At 41.6% G+C, this 21,148-nt stretch overlaps 1 protein-coding gene across 1 annotated transcript in view; it reads left to right on the top strand.

Moving 5' to 3' along the window:
• The window catches only part of LOC126203243 (ubiquitin carboxyl-terminal hydrolase 32), a 231,390-nt gene that overhangs the window by 51,797 nt on the left and 158,445 nt on the right, over positions 1–21,148 (top strand). Inside the window, exons 9-11 of the mRNA XM_049937496.1 lie at positions 733–900; positions 11,118–11,308; positions 20,919–21,051. Coding sequence (XP_049793453.1) covers positions 733–900; positions 11,118–11,308; positions 20,919–21,051 — 492 coding nt within the window. The remainder of the gene's footprint in view (positions 1–732; positions 901–11,117; positions 11,309–20,918; positions 21,052–21,148) is intronic.

Raw genomic sequence — 21,148 nt, forward strand, 5'->3', positions numbered from 1 at the left:
TTACTTTTGAATTTGGCAGTCAGGTAAACTACCATCAAGCCTTAGTGACGTTGCAACTTTAAGATCAACTTGCACAAATGTCCATCTACTGCTGATTTCCCTCCCCCGCACCCCCACCTTCGTCCCTTGGCCTGTTGAAACCTTAATGTGTCTCTTATGTAAGTACATGCCACACCTTGTTCAGGATGTTATCTTTACTTTTCTTGAGTTCCTGTGTATGCCCACTTGCAACATATCTTTGTTCCACCCAGTCATCCATGAGGTCTACTATATTGATTTTTCTGAACCCAATGAGTCTAAGACTAAATTTGTAATGGTGTTGTGTATTGGTGGATGACCCCTTATTTTTTATGAGACCCTGTTGACTTCATGGTTTTTATGATATCTGGTGTGTTTAAATTTCTAGATCACTACTTGATTTCATTTAGAGCAAGAAATTGTAAAATGGTCAGTCACTTGCAGGCCGCACTACTTGTCAGTGTATACAAGAACATGCATTTACATTGATCCATACAGTAAGCTGACTCTTGCATTCACTTCTTCAGCAGTAATGTGGAATTTAGAATACATATTACTTTGTGTGTGTGTGTGTGTGTGTGTGTGTGTGTAAAGCATTCATAAGTACTTGTCTGCCATAGAGGATTCTGTTGTGAAATCACCAAATTTGACCACCTACTCATGCTGGGTTTCTTGAAACTGAGTAGAAGTTTACTATAACTTGATGTATTTCAGGTATGTCACATTGTTTTGGGGCTACGTCCAGTATCACGTGAAGAAGAGGGAGAAATTGTGAAAGGCTGGCTGGAAAGAGAGAAGAGACGTGGTTATAGGGTGGGACAGTTCTGGTATCTCATTGCAAGTGACTGGTGGCGTTCCTGGGAAAATTATGTCTCCTATAAGGTAAGTGAAAGCTGCTCAGGAGATGTATTCTGAATATGCAGGACCAAGTTTGCGAAGTTAGGCTCTGTATACTAAAAATCTGTACCTAAAAGGTGATTGTGCACATTAGAACTGATGCAAGAGTGGTCAAGTTTGTTACCACGCCACATGGGTTATAATGTGTTGTGGGAAATTGGCTATAATAACTTAGTGTTTTAGTGCTCATGTTTTCAGCAGTATCTGTAGTAGGTCAAGAAAAAGGAAAACAATGAAAAACAGGATAAATGACATAAAATATGTAGTGAAACACTAGTGAAATAATGAGATAGCAAGATTGACTTGTTATTGACAACTACTGATTAACTGAGAACAACACCACTTCCAGACTATGGAATTATGTTGTATGCCTCTTCAGTTATTTCATTTTTAAAAAAGACAAGTACATTTTGACACATGGAATGTAATATTTTGTATGTTATATTTAATATATATATTCCAAACTATGTGATTTTCGTTTTGTTCTCAAATTATACATATGACCGACAATAGTGACAGGGAAAGAAATTCACATTCAGTGTGTCATGAACGTGCTCCTATGCTTTTACATTTAAAGATTTTCTCGTAACTTTATTAAATTCTTACAAGGAGATCTCGTGGACTGCTCTGTCAATTTTGATTTTCTTCATATTTACAGGATTTGAAGGTCAGTGCCTGGACATGTTTCATAAAGCGGTACAGTGAAATTCTCAAAAAAAGAAAACAAAAATGACTTTTTAAGTTTGAGAAAACTTACAAACACTTTTAAAAATAAAATGCTTGCAGTGTATTAACATAGTAGCTGCCAACAGAATGAGTAGTGAATCAGTGTTGTGATTTTAAAATCAATGGTTCTAATCTCATTAGCTACTTTTTCATACTTTAAACTAAATTATATACTAATTAACAAATTGAAATGGCACTTGACAATTGCTGAATCATAAAACAACATTTTTATCTTTAACTATGTGTTATCTGCAGCTGCACTCTCATGTTAGTAATTTTGTTATGATGAGTGATGGTGAGTATGTGAGCTAGTAATCTATATGTGTATGCAGTGGTGTAGATGTAGGTCATAGTCAAATGCATCCTCACTAGAACCCTTTCATGTTCTACATGTAAAGGTGTGACATCTCTCTGTTTCTCATAAGCATTTAAATGATGCAATCATTGTGAGTCATCAACCATCACAGAAGCTATAGTAAATGTGTGAAGCTTGGTGTCTAAAATGCGAGGGGCTTGTTAATGTTGTATTGTCTCTCTAGCTCTAATCTAAAGGCCGCTTGACATTCTGCATCTGAGCTCCAGTGGAGCTGAGATTATCTGAGATTTGTTGGATTTGAGTAACTTTTCCAGCTTGAGCACTCTTAGAACTATGCACTAAGTCAGACTTAAATTTGTGAGGCATTTTGTAAAATAAAGAATATTAATAATATGTTTCTGAAGGCGTTGCCACCTCCGGCAGAACGCCGAGTTGAACAGAGCCCCCTTTCTTTCAACCCCACCGTGCTGAAATATATAATGAACCCTTCACTGAATGGGAATTCTTGCAGGTACTTACCTTTTCACATGACATGGCCCCAGCCTGGATTCCATCCACAACCAGATGATCCAACACTGAGGCAACTTCTACTCAGGGTCTTCAACTGTACTTGGCTCGGAGGTGCCTTCCCCTCACAGTGGCGAGACAGTCCTAAAACCTGGGAAGAGCACTATGTCTCTAGACAGCTACCGCCCGATTAGCATGATAAATGTAGTGTGTAAACTGCTTGGGAGGGTGGTTAGCTTCCAATTATGTTGGGTACTCAAATCTCGGGGCCTTTTGTCTCTGTATCAGTGTGGCTACCAGGAGGGACGATCTCCAACTGACTGTTTACTCAGATTGGAAACAGCAATCAGACAGGCTTTTACTAACTGCCGGCTCCTTGTCACAGTCTCCTTTGACCTACATAAGGCATACAACACGGCTTGGCACTGTCACATGTTAGTTACCCTCCATGACTGGGGCTTTCGCGGCCCACTTCAGATTTTTATCCCGAGTTTTTATGCCACTGGCTCGTCCGAGTTGAAGTTGGCACTTCTCTCAGCACCCCTCAGTTTCAAGAGAATGGTATCCTACAGGGTTCTGTTTTAAATGTTCACACTCTTCCTCCTAGCCATCAGTGGGCTTGTAACCTCTGTTGGACCTCTGGTTACCCTGGTGTTGTATGCCGACGATTTTTTTATCTGGTGCAGCCCCCACTCAGTAACCTCTGCTGAGTGCCAGCTCCAGGGCACCATCACACAGGCCTTGGTGTGGGCTCTCCCCCATGACTTCCAGTTTTCTCCCTCCAAAACGCGGGTTATACATTTTGGTCATCGAACCACAGTACAACATGATCCAGAACTTTATTTATGTGATGAGCTGCTAGATGTTGTAGCACAGTCCCATTTCTTGGGCCTTATTTTTGATAAAAGGCTGGCGTCGCTGCCTCATATTTGCCATCTGAAGATGACATGCATGCAAAAGCTTAATCCTCTCTGCCGCCTGGCCTACACATCTTGGGATGCAGACTATGCTACTCTTCTCCATCTTCACCATGCTCCGGTCTTTTCCAGATTAGATTATGATAGGTTTATGGCTCAGTGACTCCTTCCACTCTGAAAAAACATGACCCTGTTCACCATAGTGTCTTTCGCACTAGTTACATTGTCAATCTCCTTGCAGAAGTGTGGATTCCCCCTGTACAAATATGATGGAGCCAACTCCTGGTTTCTTACACAATCACCGTTCGCCAATTCTCTGATCATCTTGCGCACCCAGTCCTCTTTCGAAATGAGTGATGTCTCCCTCCTGATAACCGCCCACAGGAGGGATTTCTGATTGAAATGGGTCTCACTTCTGTCTCTCAGGATCTCCACCTCCACTCAGTGCTTGTCCCTTAAACCCCCACAAACCAACCAACCAACCACCAGTAATTAAAACTTCCGGGCTAAGAGGCCGTGGTCCAATAGTAGAAATACTTCTCCCCGATGTTTCGTTGCCAGCTGCGGGCAACATCATCTGAGGCTAGTCTACGACTGGCTGCTAGGCCGTGGAGGTCCTGTTTATATAGAGCACGTAGAGGGCACCACCACTCGTCACGTGTCGTCAACAGTAAAACTATCTCTGGCTGGCGTCATTACTCTCGATCGAAGGTAATCGATTGTCACATCTTTGGTACAAAGTCGATCGCCATATCTTATCTAACTTCAAGCCTTCTTCTTTCCTGTTAAAATTATTGTGGTGTTTAAAAATCTCTACAGCCTCTCTATACATACGTGCATAATAATGCGGTGTCTTAGCTGGCATGCTCGTCTCACTAAATTTTATTTCATGGTCACCCATTTGACGCTATGATCAACCAACCACCCTCCATTCAATGGAATGCCCCCCTCCCCCCGCCACCCCTGGATGATGCCTAGACCACGGATTAGGAAGGTCCTATTCCAGGTACTTACAGTATCTGTCCCCATTATAGTCTCGTTGCATCTTGTACATTCCATCCTTGCAGAGTTCCAGGGTGCTACCACCTTCTACACTGATCGTTGTAAGATGGTAGATAAGGTGGGATATTTTTCACATCTCCTACTGGCTTAGAACACAATTTATTGCTTGGATCATGTACTGTGTTCACAGCAGAGCTGCTAGCCATAAACGGGCCCCCTTCATTTTCTTACTCAGGCTTCCCTCCACAGTGTTTTAATATGTACCAACTCATTGAGTAGCCTGCAGGCTATTGATCAGTGCCACTCTTTTCTCCCTTTGGTCTCTGCTATCCATGAGCTTCTCTCTATCCTTGGCCGTGCTGTCTACTCAGTTGTATTAATTACTCTGGGTGCCAAGTTGTGTGGGCATCCCAGGGAATAAACTGGCTGACCATTTGACTAGAGAAGCAGATAGTTACCTCCAATCCCTTTCACGAGTCCAGCTGCGGATTTGTGGATCTACGTCAAATCTCCTTTTGCCGAAAAGTGGAATGACATCTGGTGCACTACTGCTCTCAATAATAAACTTCACACAATCAATGTGGTTGTGGAGGCAGTCTGACTGTGTCCCATACATTGGTGGAATATCCCCTTGTTTTGGCCTTTCATACAAAGTATAGTCCTCCAGATTCCTTAATTTTACTATTAGCAGACAATTCATGGATGGTTGAACTGGTCCTCAGTTTCCTCCATGAAAGTGGTGTTTATTTTCAGGGGCTTGGTGGTTGTGCTTGGGATCTCTCTTCGCATTTTCTCGGTTGGGGGCCCATGATCACTCCCTCATGGGAAGACCACTCTTTTACTCCTCTATTTTTCCAGTGTTTAGATTTGGGCTACCCATTTATGCCTTCTACTGTGTGTGTTTTGAATTCATCATTTTATAGATTGACTCCTCTGACTGAACCTGTCCACTTTAAGGGCACCCTCTCTCTTCCACAAGCAACTTCGGAATTGCGGGCTGATGACCTCACTGTTTTGTCCCATAACCCACCCCTCAGTTAATTTGTCAGTCAATCAAGGCTCTCCCAACGTAATAGTTTTAAATACAGTTCTTGAGCTTACCATTATATTTTATTGATGTACCTCCACACAGTTTAACCATAAAAATTGTCCAGTCAGTAGGTGGTGTAATAAGTGCTTCTAAAATTTAAGAAACCATGCACATGAGTAATTATCGGATTCACACTGTCATGGAATTATCTATAAACATTCAGTTGCCGACTCCGTGCAATCGTCAGTTGCATCCCACTCACATTTAAAAATATTAATTATACTCAGAAAAATAATGCAACTTTCTAAAGTAGTCAGTGTTCTCCCTCATGGTTGATGCTATCTCTATACCAAATTTCACCTAAACCAGTTCATGGCTTTAGTCATGAAAATCTAGCAGAGAAAGTTACTTCCACATATGTAATGTTAGTATGGATGGATCCTACACACTTCAGCAACATTCTAGGATTGGGCACAGAAGTGGTTTGTTAGCAGTTTTCTTTGTATCCTGCGAAAGAACCAAAGTGTGCCACCTGGTTTACCTATGTGGTCATTTCTGTGTTATCCATCTCAGTTGGTTCACAATCTTGAATGAGCTTGATGTTGGCTAGATGCTGAACTCAAACATTTCATTAATTTGTAAATTTTAAATGACAGCTTGCAAATCATAGCAGCCCCTGACTTTTCACCAATAGTATACATTTGGAATAAAATTACATGCACTGTACAATATTTGGTAACAGCTTATGGTGGGTGAAGCCATCTTGAGTGGTGCATCCTCAGACTTCTGTATTGTGAAAGTCCATTTGGCAGTTTGGTTTTGGATTTTGGGAAAAAGAGCTGTCAGAACAGTGGATTGACACTGCTTGTGAAATAAATATTGTCCATTTATTCTTAAAATTGTAATCCTTTACTATCAAACAATGGAAAGTACTGGTTGGAATAACAACAAATGTCTAGCAGTCTCTTTGTTATGACTGTCTGCAACTCATTGCCTCCTGTACATGGTGAGTAACAATCTACCCATTTCATAATGTTGTTATTTCATTAGTATATCAACAGTATAAGGAAAAGATAGATTGCTATGTACTGTAAAAATGAGATGTTGAGTTGTAGATAGGCACAATGAAAAGACACTTACACATTAGCTTTCAGCCAAAGCCTTCTTCAGAAAACAAAACACACACATATTCATTCACACAAGTGACCACACCTCAAACATGTATGCCCACCATTTCTGGCAGCTTGGACTAGAATGCAAGTCACATAAACTGGAATCATCACTCTGGAGGGGGTGGGAAAGGGATAGCACAACAGTAATTTTTCCACATGAGCTATGTGCGGCATAAAAATTTTTCAGAAGAGAGGAAGAAGTGAGATCAGTCAATAATTAAAACATCAGTTACTTATCTCCACTTTAGTACCTTGATGTTACTACTGCATGCTTCCGGCCTTTAGAAAATACTCCATGACGCATCGACTGATTACGAAGGTAACTTGAGAGTGGCACTAGAAAGTTCACACATGATTTCAGTACTTTGGCTTAGATATCATCGTAACCAGAAGAGTTTCTACCTTTTAATGTCATAATTTTTATAGCCTCTCTAACAGCTTAGTCAGCAAAATTTGTGCCTGGTGGTGGAGTGTACGTTATATGCCTAAATAAATTTATCGAAGCTGCTTTCAATGGATGATTTTTTTTGTCCCCGGTTTCAGCTACTGTTACGAATAATTTAGTAGCCGTTGATTTTAATTTCGTATCATCTGTCTCACCGGTACTGGCGTCTGGGAGTTCAGTATCACTTGCCTTGCTGAGTTGATTCACTTCGTGTGTAATAATGCTCCAGATGGACCTTGCCTAATTCTCGGAATTCAAATTTTTTGTCAATTGTATGCAGTTACAGTTTTTGTCATTTTGATGATTAATGGATGAATTTTGGAAATAGTGCATTTTAAGTCTTTATTTGACATTGTCCTTTGCATTAAATAAAGCTGTGTATTCCTGTAACAAGATTTTATCCCAGATGTTGGGCACTTTTTTCTCAACTTCCATTGCACATGTCCCAATAAGAAAACTGGATTCATATTGTTGTAACAACATTTTCGGCAAAAGGTTAAATTGCTCATCTATTGTGTCTGAATCTGACAGCAGAAATTTGTGCAGAAGAAAATCAGCAGCTTGCTGTGAGATAAGTTAAATGCTTAGATCTCAGTAGTGATTGTGGAGGGAAGTAATACAAAGGTCAAGTTCTAAGATTTTTCTAACACATTTGGATTAACTGTTCCAGTATTTTATTCATAGCCTGAAAGTCTACTTCTGGATAGCCATTATACGTATCTTCATGCTTGGTATCCTTCCTTTCAGCATCCAGGTTTGAGTCCCAGCCGCAGCGCTAATTTTAATTCATTTTGTCTGCTTCGATCATTATCATAGATAATAAAAAGAGACTTAAATGTCTCAGGGAAACATTTAATTACAAGATCTATGAGATCACCAAAGTACAAGGGTGTCCCATCACGTCCAGTGCTGGGATCCTTGCCAGTATTGGAGAACCCTGGCAGTAGTGACAGTATGTAAGGGAAAAATGAATTGAAATTTGTGTTGGGGAGGGCACTCAGCTTAGGTAGTTCATGCAGCAATGTTGACCATTGTACTGTGGTGGTGTAATTGTTAGCATTTGGTGTAATGGTTAGCATTTCTGCCTAGCAAGCAAGAAGACCCGGGTTCGAGTCCCGGCCGCAGCACAAATTTTAATTCATTTCGTCTGCTTTCACCATGAAATTATTGTGTTCTTCTTGAAACCTGAGAGCAATTTTATTGTCATGTATTATATCCTCCTCACCATGTGGATTACTTTGGTCTTGTTTGGGTCTCCCAATGATCTCAATGATTCTGAGGGAATGTGAACTACTCCAGAACTTTGCTTTGATATGGGTCTTTCACCACTTTGTCAAATTATATTCACAGTGTCATATGTTCCACCTCATATTTATTTACCTCCACTTCCCTACCTATAATATTTTCAACAATTTTTTCCCATTTTTAGAGTCCTTTTATGTATGTTTCCCACCTTTCAGCTTTCTCATCTTTGCTTATTTCTCATTTGCAATCTATGCCCTTAATACTCATGCAGTTTCCTCTCTTTTCTCATATGATCGTTTCAGTTTTCCTGTAGGTGACATCAGTTCTCCTCCTAGTCATGCATGCTTCTACAGCCTTGCATTCGTGCTCTAGCCATACTTGCTACAATTTTGCAGTTCCTGTCAATCTCATTTTTAAGGCATCTGTATTCCATTTTGCCTGCTTCATTTGTTGCATTTTTATATTTTCTCCTTTCATGAATTAAATTCAGTATCTTGTGTGTTTTACTCAGCCTTGACATTTTGCCTGCTGCCTTCACTCTTTCATTTCTCAAAGGTACCATTCATCTTCTATTGTATTTCATTTACCTATTTTAGATGTGAAACAAATACTACAAAAGAGATAGAGGGGCTGACCAGTACTTAGCTCAGTACAGACAATAGATAACACAAAACAGAACAGAAAATTTACATTCCCAGCTTTCGGAACTTTGTTCCTTCATCAGGGAGGAGAGAGGGGAAAAAAGGGAAGAAGGAAAGTGGATTTAGTTACTCACAACCCAGGTTATGAAGCATCAGGGAAAGGTAAACAGGGAGGGTAGCAAGGATGGAGGCATGGTTGTCAGAGGGAAGCCAAAGATATTCTGATAACCATGCCTCCATCCTTGCTACCCTCCCTGTTTACCTTTCCCTGTTGCTTCATAACCTGGGTTGTGAGTAACTAAATCCACTTTCCCTTCTTCCCTTTTTTCCCCTCTCCCCTCCCTGATGAAGGAACAAAGTTCCGAAAGCTAGGAATGTAAATTTTCTGTTCTGTTTTGTGTTATCTATCAGCTGTACTGAACTGAGGTAAGGACTGGCCAGCCCTTCTCTCTCTTTGATAGTATTTGTTTCACATCTTTAGATGAGATTTTCAATTAATCATTTACCTATTTTACTCAGTAGTAACTTAACACCATCTTTGAAAGTCTCAACAATCTCTGGTTCTTTCAATTTATACAGCTTTCATCTCTTTAATTTCCTACTTTTCTTCTATTTTAATCTGTGATTCATAGCCAATAAATTATGGTGGGAGTCTACATCTGCCCTTGGAAATATTTTGCAGTTAAAAATCTGATTATGAAATGTCTGTCTTTTCATTGTATCTACAGCTACATCATACTCCACAAGCCACCTGACAGTGTGTGGCCAAGAGCATACTTCTGGCACCACTAGCTGTTCCTCCCTTTCCTGTTCCACTCACAAATCACACTTGGGAAGAATGATTGTTCGTAAGCCTCTGTATTAGCTCTTAATTTCTCGAATTTCCTCATCGTGGTCATTTCATGAGATGTATATGGGATGAAGAAATATGTTGAGAGACTCTTTCCGGAAAGTACTCTCTTAATTTCCATTTTAAACTTCTTTATGATGCACAATGCCTCTCTTGTGCCAAGCAAGGTGGCACAGTAGTTAGCACACTGGATTTACATTCAGGAGTACGACAGTTGAAACCCACGTCCAGCCATTCTGACTTAGGGTTTCCGTGATTTTCCTAACTTTCTTTAGGCAAGTGCTGGGATGATTCCTGTGAAAGGCCATAGCCGATTTCCTTCCCCATGCTTCCCTAATCCGATGGGGCTGATGACCTCGCAGTTGCTCCCCTCCCCCAAACCAACCAGACAACCAGGCTCTCGTGTAACAGTCTCTGCCACTGGAGCTTGTTGAGCAACGCTGTAATACTCTCGTGCAGACCAAATGATCCAGTGATGAAACACGACCGACTTTGTTAGATCTTCTCGCTCTCTTCAATCAGTCCTACCTTGTAAGGGTCCCAATTTGTTAATATTAAATAAAGTGTGAGCAGTGATTAAATTATTACCCTTGCATAATACAACAGGCAGCTTTCCCTTTCATTCCTTTTCCCCTATTCCATGATTGCCTACTATTTTTTTTTCTTCTCTTTCCTTTTTTGATGTAAATTCATGTCCCCTGTCAGAATTACAGTTTCATCTCTCTTAAGTAACTGAATAATATGTTTTATCTTGTCATAATTTTTTTCAATCTTTTCATGATCTTTGGAGGTAATAGGACTATGAACTTATACTACCTGGTGGGTGTTTGCTTCATATCTGTCTTGGCTATGATAATGCTGATGATAATGGCTTACCCACATTCCTATATTCATATTTATTACTAGACTTATTTTTCCATTATCTTTATTTGTATCCCTGCACTCGCTTGAGCAGAAGTTCTCTTCTTCCTGCAACTGCACAAGGCCAAATCAGTCAGTCACCCAGACTGTTGGCCTACAGCTACAGGAAAGGCTGCTGTCCCTCTTCAGTAACCACAGGTTAGTCTGGTCTCTCCACAGACAGCATTACATTGTGGTTGCACCTATGGTATAGCTGTCTGTTTCACAGAGGCTTATAAATCATCTTACCACTGCAAAGTCCGTGGTTCATGATGTGTATAAAAACTATTTGAGAATGTTTTTCCATATATGATTTTTAAATGTATTTTGAGTCTTTTGAGCAGGTTATGTTTGTGGAGCTTGTCAATGTTTCAGATACATAAATGATTCTTGCTGTTTTGCAGGGGAAGTATGTGGGATACTGGAAACTATCTTTGATGTTTGTCCACAGCCAAGTGGTGAGAGTCCAAACAGCAGCAATTCAGGAAGTTTGAGGAGAGGTGTCAGTACAGGCCGTTTATCAGGACGACGATCAAACCAACAGTTGATTGAAGATGCTGTCGATGCCACCACTGAAGCAACAGATTCTCTTAATTCTACAAGGCTGTCCACAACTTCCCTAGCAGCACAAGAAACATCCAGGTACATGTGAACTATGTGTACTTGTCTTTCAGTTTCCTCTGTGTCTTACAGATCTTGCTTATTTGTAGTGCAAGAACATGGTGTTTATTTTTACTGTGATGTTGAAGACATTGTTATTGCAAAATAAGACACAGTTGTGGGAAAATATGTAACTTTTTTCAACAAAACTCTCATCTTCAGCTGTATTACCATTCTCATGTTTGTTGAAAACAGCCTTCTACTTTCTGCAAAAACATTAATAGAGCGAGTAGCACATTTTGAGTATGTGTCAACATTTAGTGTATCCTATACTGAGACACTTTCCTCATTATTTAAACCTTGTATTCAGAATATCAAACAATGGAAAATCTAGGGTGGAAAGTGACAATATTATCAAAAGGATAGTTGCTACTCACCCTGTGGCAGAGATGATGAGCCACAGATAGGTACACACATGACCACAGACTCTGGCTGGTGAAGACAGACTGTGAGCAGCAGGACGTGGTTGGGGAAGCAGCCGGGTGGTGGGGGTAAGAAAGAGGCTGGGGCAGAAAGGGGGAGGGATAACAGGGTAGGGCTGGGGGACAGTAAAGTGCTGCTTGTGGGAACAAACAGGGATGAGGTAGAGAGATGATAAGGCAGCGACATGCAGTCGGGAGATTAGACAGAGGGTAGGGGTGTGTGTGTGTGTGTGGGGGGGGGGGGGGGGCGAGGTATCAGGAAAGGAAAGAAGTGAGAAGACTATGGGTGCACAGGTGGAATAGAGAGCTGTTTAGAGTTGGAATGGGAACAGGGAAGGGGCTAGATGACAAAGGACAAAGACTAACAAAGATTGAGGCGAGGACGCTTACGGGAATGTATGATACATTGCTGGAAGAGTTCCCACCTCTGGAGTTGGGGAAAGCTGGTGTTGGTGGGAAGGGTCCAAATGGCACAGACTGTGAAGCAGTCATTAAAACAAAGAAAGTCATTCCTCTTGTTCAGCGACAGGGTGGTTCATCTATTTATTGGCTACAGTTTGTCATGGACCATTCTTGCGGACAGACAGCTTGTTGGTTGTCATGCCCATGTAGACTGCAGCACAGTGGTTGCAGCGCAGCTTGGAGATCATGTGTCTGGTTTCACAGGTAGCCCTGCTTTTGATGGGATAGGTGATGCTCGTGACCAGACTGGAATAGGTGGTGGAGAGAGAGTATATGGGACAGGTCTTGCATCTAGGTCTATTACAGGAATTTGAGCATGCAGCCAAGGGGTTGGGCGCAAGAGCTCTGCAGAGATGGACAAGGATTTGTGTAGGTTTGATGGGCAGTGGAATATCACTGTGGGAGGGTTGGGAAAAATAGTGGCTAAGATATTAATCATTTCAAGGCATGATGACTTGTAGTTGAAGCCCTAGCAGAGAAAGTTATTCAGTTGCTCCAGCTCTGGGTGGTACTGAGTCACAAGGGGAATGCTCCCCTGTGGTCGGACGGTAGGTTTTGTGAAGTGGTGGGTGACTGGAGAAAAAAGGCATGGGAGATTTGTTTTTGTACCAGGCTGGGAGCGTATGGAATGGGTAGCAACTGGCAAAGTGAAGGTATTGCTGGCGGAATGTTCGTTTTATATGGCTGGAGGTACTGATGTAGCCATCTTTGATGAGGGGGATGTCAACATTGAGGAAGGTGGCCTCTTGGGTTGAGTAGGACTGGCTGAAGTGAATGGGTGAGAAGGTGTTGAGGTTCTGGAGGAATGTGGATAGGGTGTCCTCAACCTCGATCAATATTACAAAGATATCATTGAATCTGAACTAGATGACGGGTTTGCGATTCTGTGTCTTTCTAAAGTATTCCTCTTGATGGCCCATGAATAGGTAGGCACAGGATGAAGCCATGTGGTTGCCGTAGCCATGCCCTAGATTTGTTTGTAGGTGATGCCTTCAAAGGAGAAGTAATTGTGGATGAGGATATAATTGGTCGTGGCGACTGGGAAGGAGGTTGTAGGTTTGGAATCCATCGGGCATAGAGAAAGATAGGGGTAAGGCCCTGGACATCAGGGCTGCCAATGTAAAGGGATTTGGCGTCAATAGTGATGAGTAGGGCATGACTTGGGAAAGGAACAGGAACTGGGGAGAGTCAGTGGAGGACATGGTTGGTATTGTTCATGTAAAAGGGTAGTTTGTGGGTAATAGGTTGAAGGTGTTAGAATATCTGCTCTCTTAGACTGTCACTTGAGACACAGTAACCAGCCACAAAGGTGCTTCCTTGGTAGTTGGGTTCATAGGTTTTAGGAAGCATGGGGAAGGCAGGGGTGTGAGAAATGGTAGGGGTGAGGAGAGTGATGGCCTGTGGGGAGAGGTTCTGGGATGAGCATGAGGATTTGAGAAGAGACTGGAGATCGTGCTCGATTTCTGGAATGGGGTCACTGTGGCAGGGTTTTGTAAGTGGATGAATCTGATAGTTGGCCGAATCCTTCTGCCAGGTAACCCTTGTGGTTCAAAACAACAGTGATGGTGCATTTGTCAGCAGCTAGAATTATGTGGTTGGGATCAGTTTTTAGGTGGTGGATTACTATGTAATTACAAATTTTTGGATCCCATGTCACATATCGAAACTCTTATACACCAGGAACTAGAGCATGCACACCACCACCTAATAAAACTTTCCACCCTGTTCACTTCCTGCTTCTGTCATGGACTACCACCATCCACTATACACCACCTCTGCAGCAACCTTTAAACCTCCCCCATATCCCCTCGTAGCTAACAAACCCTGCCTCGCACACCTACCTACCATTGGAAGCTCACTCCCATCACCATACAGAATCCAGAAGCTAAACAGACCAGAAACACAGTCGTGTATCTTTCTTCCAAAAGCCTTAGCCCCACAGAAGTATTGGTCCTTTCCAAAGGCCTCACCTTTTGCCCCACTCCCAAATTCAGTCATGCAGTATGTGTTAAAGTGGTGGGCATTTAGTAGGGCATTGGTCTGGGGTTTGGACATTGAGCGAAAACAAAGACGAAGGCTTCTTGTTTCTAGGAATGTGGAGCATCAGTTTCAAACTTGGTGCTGGCCATGCATGCCATATGAAGTCACTCAGTCCTGTGGTGGGACAGAGCTGCTAGGAGCTTTCCGACTTGCCTTCCACTCTGGCCATCTCTGAAAGACCATTGCATCTATATATGCATAACACCACGCCAGACCCAGCAGTCAGTGATTGCATCTCCTTATTATGATGGCAGAGACAGCTAGCAAAAGCTAAAGTGTTTTATTTGAAGTGATATGGCTTGTAAATCGAAGATTTTGTTGAAGCATATACTGCAAAAGACTCTAAGGAAACAGATAAACAGTTGTTGAGGTGTTATGCTGGGGCTGGGGTGTGCAGTTAGTGCTGATTAAATGTGTAATATCATCAGTGCATAGGGATTAGACTAGCTAACAAATGGTTGGTTGTGGTTTTATATGTTGACAGAAATGTAAGGATGTATTGTTTGATAAAAATGAGCATGGAGGCTGACAGGATGATACTTCGATGTCATTAACAGTTTAACTTGTGCAGTGTTTGAGAAGTGTCACAGACTGTGCGAAGGGGGTATCCCAGTGCACTGCCATCATTGAAACTGAGTTGTCTGCTGTTTTTTTTGTGTGTGTGTGTGTGTGTGTGTGTGTGTGTGTGTGTGTGTGTGTGTGTCTGCGCGCGCGCGCGCGCCAGTTGAACTGGTGTTGTCTTAAAATTGTCAGATGAAATGTTATTTGTTATTCAACTCTGGATTAGTGTATTGCATCAACAACATTGGGCTATGGTTCAGTTGCATGTGAACCTTGGTGCTGGGCAGTGTTGTACAGTGTTGGTCAATATTACACAGCAAAAACTTGGAGCTGATGTACCTTTGGATAAACGCATTACAGGTTTGTAGAAGTGTGACCTCCTTCAGTACATTGCGCAAATGACAGTGTTGCACTTTAAGCCAAGTTTAGAAATTAAATCATTCTTAGCTACCATGCAAGGTTTGTGTAGTAATTGTTAAGAAAATGTGGTGCACACTTCACTGTTATGTGTTGCCCCATCTTGCTGAAGTATGTATGCAGGAGGTGGTTTTTGGATCACTCAGATTGCTCAAAAACTTGTTGTTTCGTTGTTTCTGCACAGCCTGATGTCAGTTCTCCTGACACTGATTCTTGTCAGAGTTTACCTGGCTGTGATGCAACACAATATGTTTAGTTTCATGGTTTCTGTGTAGAGGTTACCCTTTTATTGTTTTGTTCATGTGTCTTTTTATATCAGTTACATGGTCACTAGAGCAAGTATGTCTCCCCTGCCTACTCATTTTTGTCATGGTTGGTTGGAGGGAGTGAGTTGACTCTCTTGTTGTTCTGGTAGCAGTCGTAGTAAGTCGACACAAGCCAGACGTGTACTCACATTTTGTATAAGACTTTGCTCGGTATAATGGTGCACTGACAAAAAATTCGTGTTGCCTACATTATTTCAATTATCAGTTAAAACTTGTTGCTGTTATATGTTCAATAGGATTCATGGCTATCAGAAAGTGGAGAACAAAATTGAGAGCAGGTTGCAGATCTGAGAAGAATGTAGCTTGAGATTTCATAAGAGTAAAGTGTGTGTGTGTGTGTGTGTGTGTGTGTGTGTGTGTGTGTGTGTGTGTGTGTTTGAAACTATTGGTGTAGACCTCTTCATAAGTCTCAGAAGCCTTAATCTAATGAGAATGCAACAGTATTTGATAGTAAATCCACCCCAGTTCTTCCAGTACATAAGTAAATGTCAGTGAGATATTAACACACAGTGAACACTCTTTGAACTGATTTTAATTGTTATATGGAGATAAGTAGTCATTTTGCAAGGTGATTGCTAATAATTTTTGTCCAGTGGACAAAATGACTTTGTATGCACACTGATCTTTCAGTCAGAAGCAGTACATAGTAATTCCAGCAGTATATAATTATTCCTCAATATCAAAAAAAGCAGGACGACTTCTAGAACAAGTATCCAGTCTGAACACAAATAACTCAGGATAATACATGTATTAAGCAAGTACACACACACACACACACACACACACACACACACACACACACACACACACCTATGTCCCTATATGGTGCCAAATGCAGCAGCAGGTGGACTGGTTGTGGTGGGGGTAATGACAGGTGGATAGACATAGGGGAAGAGAGCTGAGAGATGTGTAGAGGGAGTGGGGGTGAGTGACTAGTGGAAAAGAGGGGGAGCTGGTTTGCTGGCAAGGAATTCTGGAGGGAAGGGTGCAAATATGTCTTCCACATGCAATGTACAATTGTAGGGGGCAGTGAGGAGTGGCACACGCTGAAGGGAGCATGGGGAGGTGTGTGTTTCTAGGGGGTGATGGGGCAGAGAAAGGGGAAACTGACAAGTGGGAGATGGGACAGTGGGTTACCTGAGACTGAAATGGGACAGTTATGGTAATGGGGGGATGTGTTGTAAGGATAACCCCCATCTTGCATAGTTTGGAGAAGCTGGTGATGGAGGGGAGGATACAGGTGGCAACTATTCAAGTAGCTGTTGAAATTGAACATGTTGTGCTCACCTGCATGTTGAACCATTGGGTAGTAATTGGTGGTGGTCATTCATCCTGGTGGGCAGCTGGTTGGTAATCATGTTGTTGTTGTTGTGGTCTTCAGTCCTGAGACTGGTTTGATGCAGCTCTCCATGCTACTCTATCCTGTGCAAGCTTCTTCATCTCCCAGTACCTACTGCAACCTACATCCTTCTGAATCTGCTTAGTGTATGCATCTCGTGGTCTCCCCCTACGATTTTTACCCTCCACACTGCCCTCCAATACTAAATTGGTGATCCCTTGATGCCTCAGAACATGTCCTACCAACCGATCCCTTCTTCTGGTCAAGTTGTGCCACAAACTCCTCTTCTCCCCAATCCTATTCAGTACCTCCTCATTAGTTATGTGATCTACCCATCTAATCTTCAGCATTCTTCTGTAGCACCACATTTCGAAAGCTTCTATTCTCTTCTTGTCCAAACTATTTATCGTCCATGTTTCACTTCCATACATGGCTACACTCCATACAAATACTTTCAGAAAAGACTTCCTGACACTTAAATCTATACTCGATGTTAACAAATTTCTCTTCTTCAGAAACGATTTCCTTGCCATTGCCAGTCTGCATTTTATATCCTCTCTACTTAGACCATCATCAGTTATTTTGCTCCCCAAATAGCAAAACTCCTTTACTACTTTAAGTGTCTCATTTCCTAATCTAATACCCTCAACATCACCCGACTTAATTCGACTACATTCCATTATCCTCGTTTTGCTTTTGTTGATGTTCATCTTATATCCTCCCTTCAAGACACCATCCATTCCATTCAACTGCTCTTCCAAGTCCTTTGCTGTCTCTGACAGAATTACAATGTCATCGGCGAACCTCAAAGTTTTTATTTCTTCTCCATGAATTTTAATACCTACTCCGAATTTTTCTTTTGTTTCCTTTACTGCTTGCTCAATATACAGATTGAATAACATCGGGGAGAGGCTACAACCCTGTCTCACTCCTTTCCCAACCACTGCTTCCCTTTCATGCCCCTCGACTCTTATAACTGCCATCTGGTTTCTGTACAAATTGTAAATAGCCTTTCGCTCCCTGTATTTTACCCCTGCCACCTTTAGAATTTGAAAGAGAGTATTCCAGTCAACATTGTCAAAAGCTTTCTCTAAGTCTACAAATGCTAGAAATGTAGGTTTGCCTTTCCTTAATCTTTCTTCTAAGATAAGTTGTAAGGTCAGTATTGCCTCACGTGTTCCAGTATTTCTACGGAATCCAAACTGATCTTCCCCAAGGTCGGCTTCTACCAGTTTTTCCATTCGTCTGTAAAGAATTCGTATTAGTATTTTGCAGCTGTGGCTTATTAAACTGATTGTTCGGTAATTCTCACATGTGTCAACACCTGCTTTCTTTGGGATTGGAATTATTATATTCTTCTTGAAGTCTGAGGGTATTTCGCCTGTTTCATACATCTTGCTCACCAGATGGTAGAGTTTTGTTAGGCTTGGCTCTCCCAAGGCTGTCAGTAATTCTAATGGAATGTTGTCTACTCCGGGGGTCTTGTTTCGACTCAGGTCTTTCAGTGCTCTGTCAAACTCTTCACGCAGTATCGTATCTCCCATTTCATCTTCATCTACATCCTCTTCCATTTCCATAATATTGTCCTCAAGTACATTGCCCTTGTATAGACCCTCTATATACTCCTTCCACCTTTCTGCTTTCCCTTCTTTGCTTAGAACTGGGTTTCCATTTGAGCTCTTGATGTTCATACAAGTGGTAATCATACTGACATAAAAAGCTGTGCAGTGTTTGCAGCAAAGCTGGTATATGACAAGGCTGCTTTGACAGGTGACCTGGCTGCTGATGGGGTAGGGTAAGCCTGTGACAGGACTAGAGTAGGTGGTGCTGGGTGGGTGGACTCGGTAGGTGTTGCACCTGGGTCTTCCACAGGTATATGATCCCTGTGGCAATGTGTTGGGAGTAGGAGTAGCACAGGCATAGATTGGGTGGGCACTGGAACACCACTTTAGCAGGGGTGGAAAGGATCTTGGGTGTGATGCCTCTCATTTAAGGGAGGATGAGAGAGAATTAAAGTTGTGGTGAAGGATATTGTTTAGTTGCTTCAGTTGAGGATGATATTGGGTGAAGAGGGCTGCACTCCTATGTGGCTGATTCTTGCTGGTGATGGAGGATTGTTAGTGTGTGGCAATGTAGCAAGGGAAACATTTTTGTGGACTAGGTGTGGAGAATATTGCCTCTCTTTGAAGCCTTTTTGTGAGGCCTCCAGCATACTGGACAAGGGAATTCTTGTTGTCACAGATACATTGTCCACGGGTGGCTCGGCTGTATGGTATAGATTTTTTGGTGTGGAAGGGATGGCAGCTGTCAAAATGCAGGTACTTTGGTGGTTGGTGAGTTTAATGTTGGCAGAGGTGTGGAGGTCGATGTTGAAGGAGGTTGAGGTAGAGGAAGACCAGGTGAAGTCGGTTTTTTTTTCTACATCTGGATCTGTAATCCGCAAAGTGCCGTGCAGTGTACTAGGAAAAGTTACCTGTGTTACTTCTATTACTTTCTCGCATTCAGGAGGACGACTGTTTAGTTCCCCTTCTGTCCATCCAGACTTAGATTTTTCCGTGATTTTCCTAAATCCCTCCAGGCAAATGGCTAGATGGTTTGAGAAAGGTGCAGCCAATTTCTCCTTGCTGTCTATAGGATGCTAAGCTCTTAATCTCCCTTCCTTCCTGTACCATTTCCCTTATATCGTGTTGTATTCTTAATCAGTGATCACATAGAATTACTGTTGGTAACCCTTAATATGAGATAGTTCCTGTTTTTGTGGTGATGGTCATTTTGTGATGTGTATTCAGGTAGAAGTAATCTACATCTATGTTAATACTTTACAAACCAACTGTACAGTGCACAGTAAGGGCACCTCATACCATTATTATCAGTTTCCCTTCCTATTGCATTTGTGTGCAGAGAGAGGGAAAAATAAATTAAATCATGTGATTGTTGCCTCTGTGTGTCCACTAATCCCACTTATGTTTTCTCGTAATCCCTAGATAAGATATTCGACAGTAGTAACAGAACGGTTGCTTGACCATGTTCAAATACAATTCCTCTACATTTTCCCAACAGGATTTTGCCATAACTGTGTCACATTTCTTCTCGTATTCCCTATGAAATTAAGGAAACAGATAAGAATGAGATTTTAGGAAGTAATGCATGTGCTAATTTTGCTGCGTAGCTCAGACTTGGTGACAAACATTGAAATGGAATTCCCGAGGTCTGTGACAGGCTTAATGAGACTGTATTTGTTTAAACCTGGGTGTGCAGATAGAACTTAATATTGTTGAAATAGGAAATACAACCAAATAAAAGAAAATAAGATGACTCTCAAGCCTAAACATAATGCAAGAGAGAAGAATAAAAAGAAAAAAAAATATATATGTGGACCAAATGGCCAGAGTTGTAGTTTTATTATGCTATTACGTATATATGAAATCATTTGATTTGCGGTATAGGAAACTTTTCACAATTTGTAATTAAATTGCAGCTATTGAAAACATTTCTTATACATGATTATGAAATGCTGACTTCGGTAACATCATCTATGGTAATTGTATTGTATACTACTATGTTAACAGCATTGAAGGGAAAAGGCATCAAGAGAACTAATAAGTGTGAGACAGAATTGCTGGCCAGTACTTATTTCAGAAGGCTCAATGTTTAGTAAAGCTTATTGGCACAAGTTGGTTGCTCTTATCCTGTCATCCTGTCACCCTGGGGTCAAATAACTTGTGCTATGTATCTTCACTGGGATTTATGTACTAAATTTTGAGCAAAATGCTATTTTACCAGCAGCTAAATGAGGGAGAAGGAAGGGGTGCAGAGTTTTTACCTTGACCTATTTTTAAGCGTTTCATGTGAAGCTATTTCTAAACTAGATGTTATTCACGTAATCATTACAATAATTAACTGCAATGTTGAGATTTGTGTATAGTGAAGTACACGAGTGACAGAGTAATAGATGTTGTATGGAGTGGAGTTTATGCTCTCACATGCAATGCTTTCTATTGTGTATGTTTCTCTGTCCAATACAGATCATCAAGTGTCGCATCCAGTCCGAGTCAGTCACCTCGTCAGCCACGAAAGGCGACAAGCTCCTTCGGCGGTTCTCCATCTCCACCAGGGCCGATTGACAACACAAACCTTGTGTCAACTCCGGCCTACAAGGTCAGTCTGTTCTTCTTTTTAAATGTTTTCATCTAGTTGGTTTAAAGATACAGTCTTAATCAGAACTGAGTTTATCCAATACCTTAAGGCACAGAGA

Source organism: Schistocerca nitens, chromosome 9 (genome assembly GCF_023898315.1).
Source record: "Schistocerca nitens isolate TAMUIC-IGC-003100 chromosome 9, iqSchNite1.1, whole genome shotgun sequence".
Lineage (NCBI taxonomy): Eukaryota > Metazoa > Arthropoda > Insecta > Orthoptera > Acrididae > Schistocerca > Schistocerca nitens.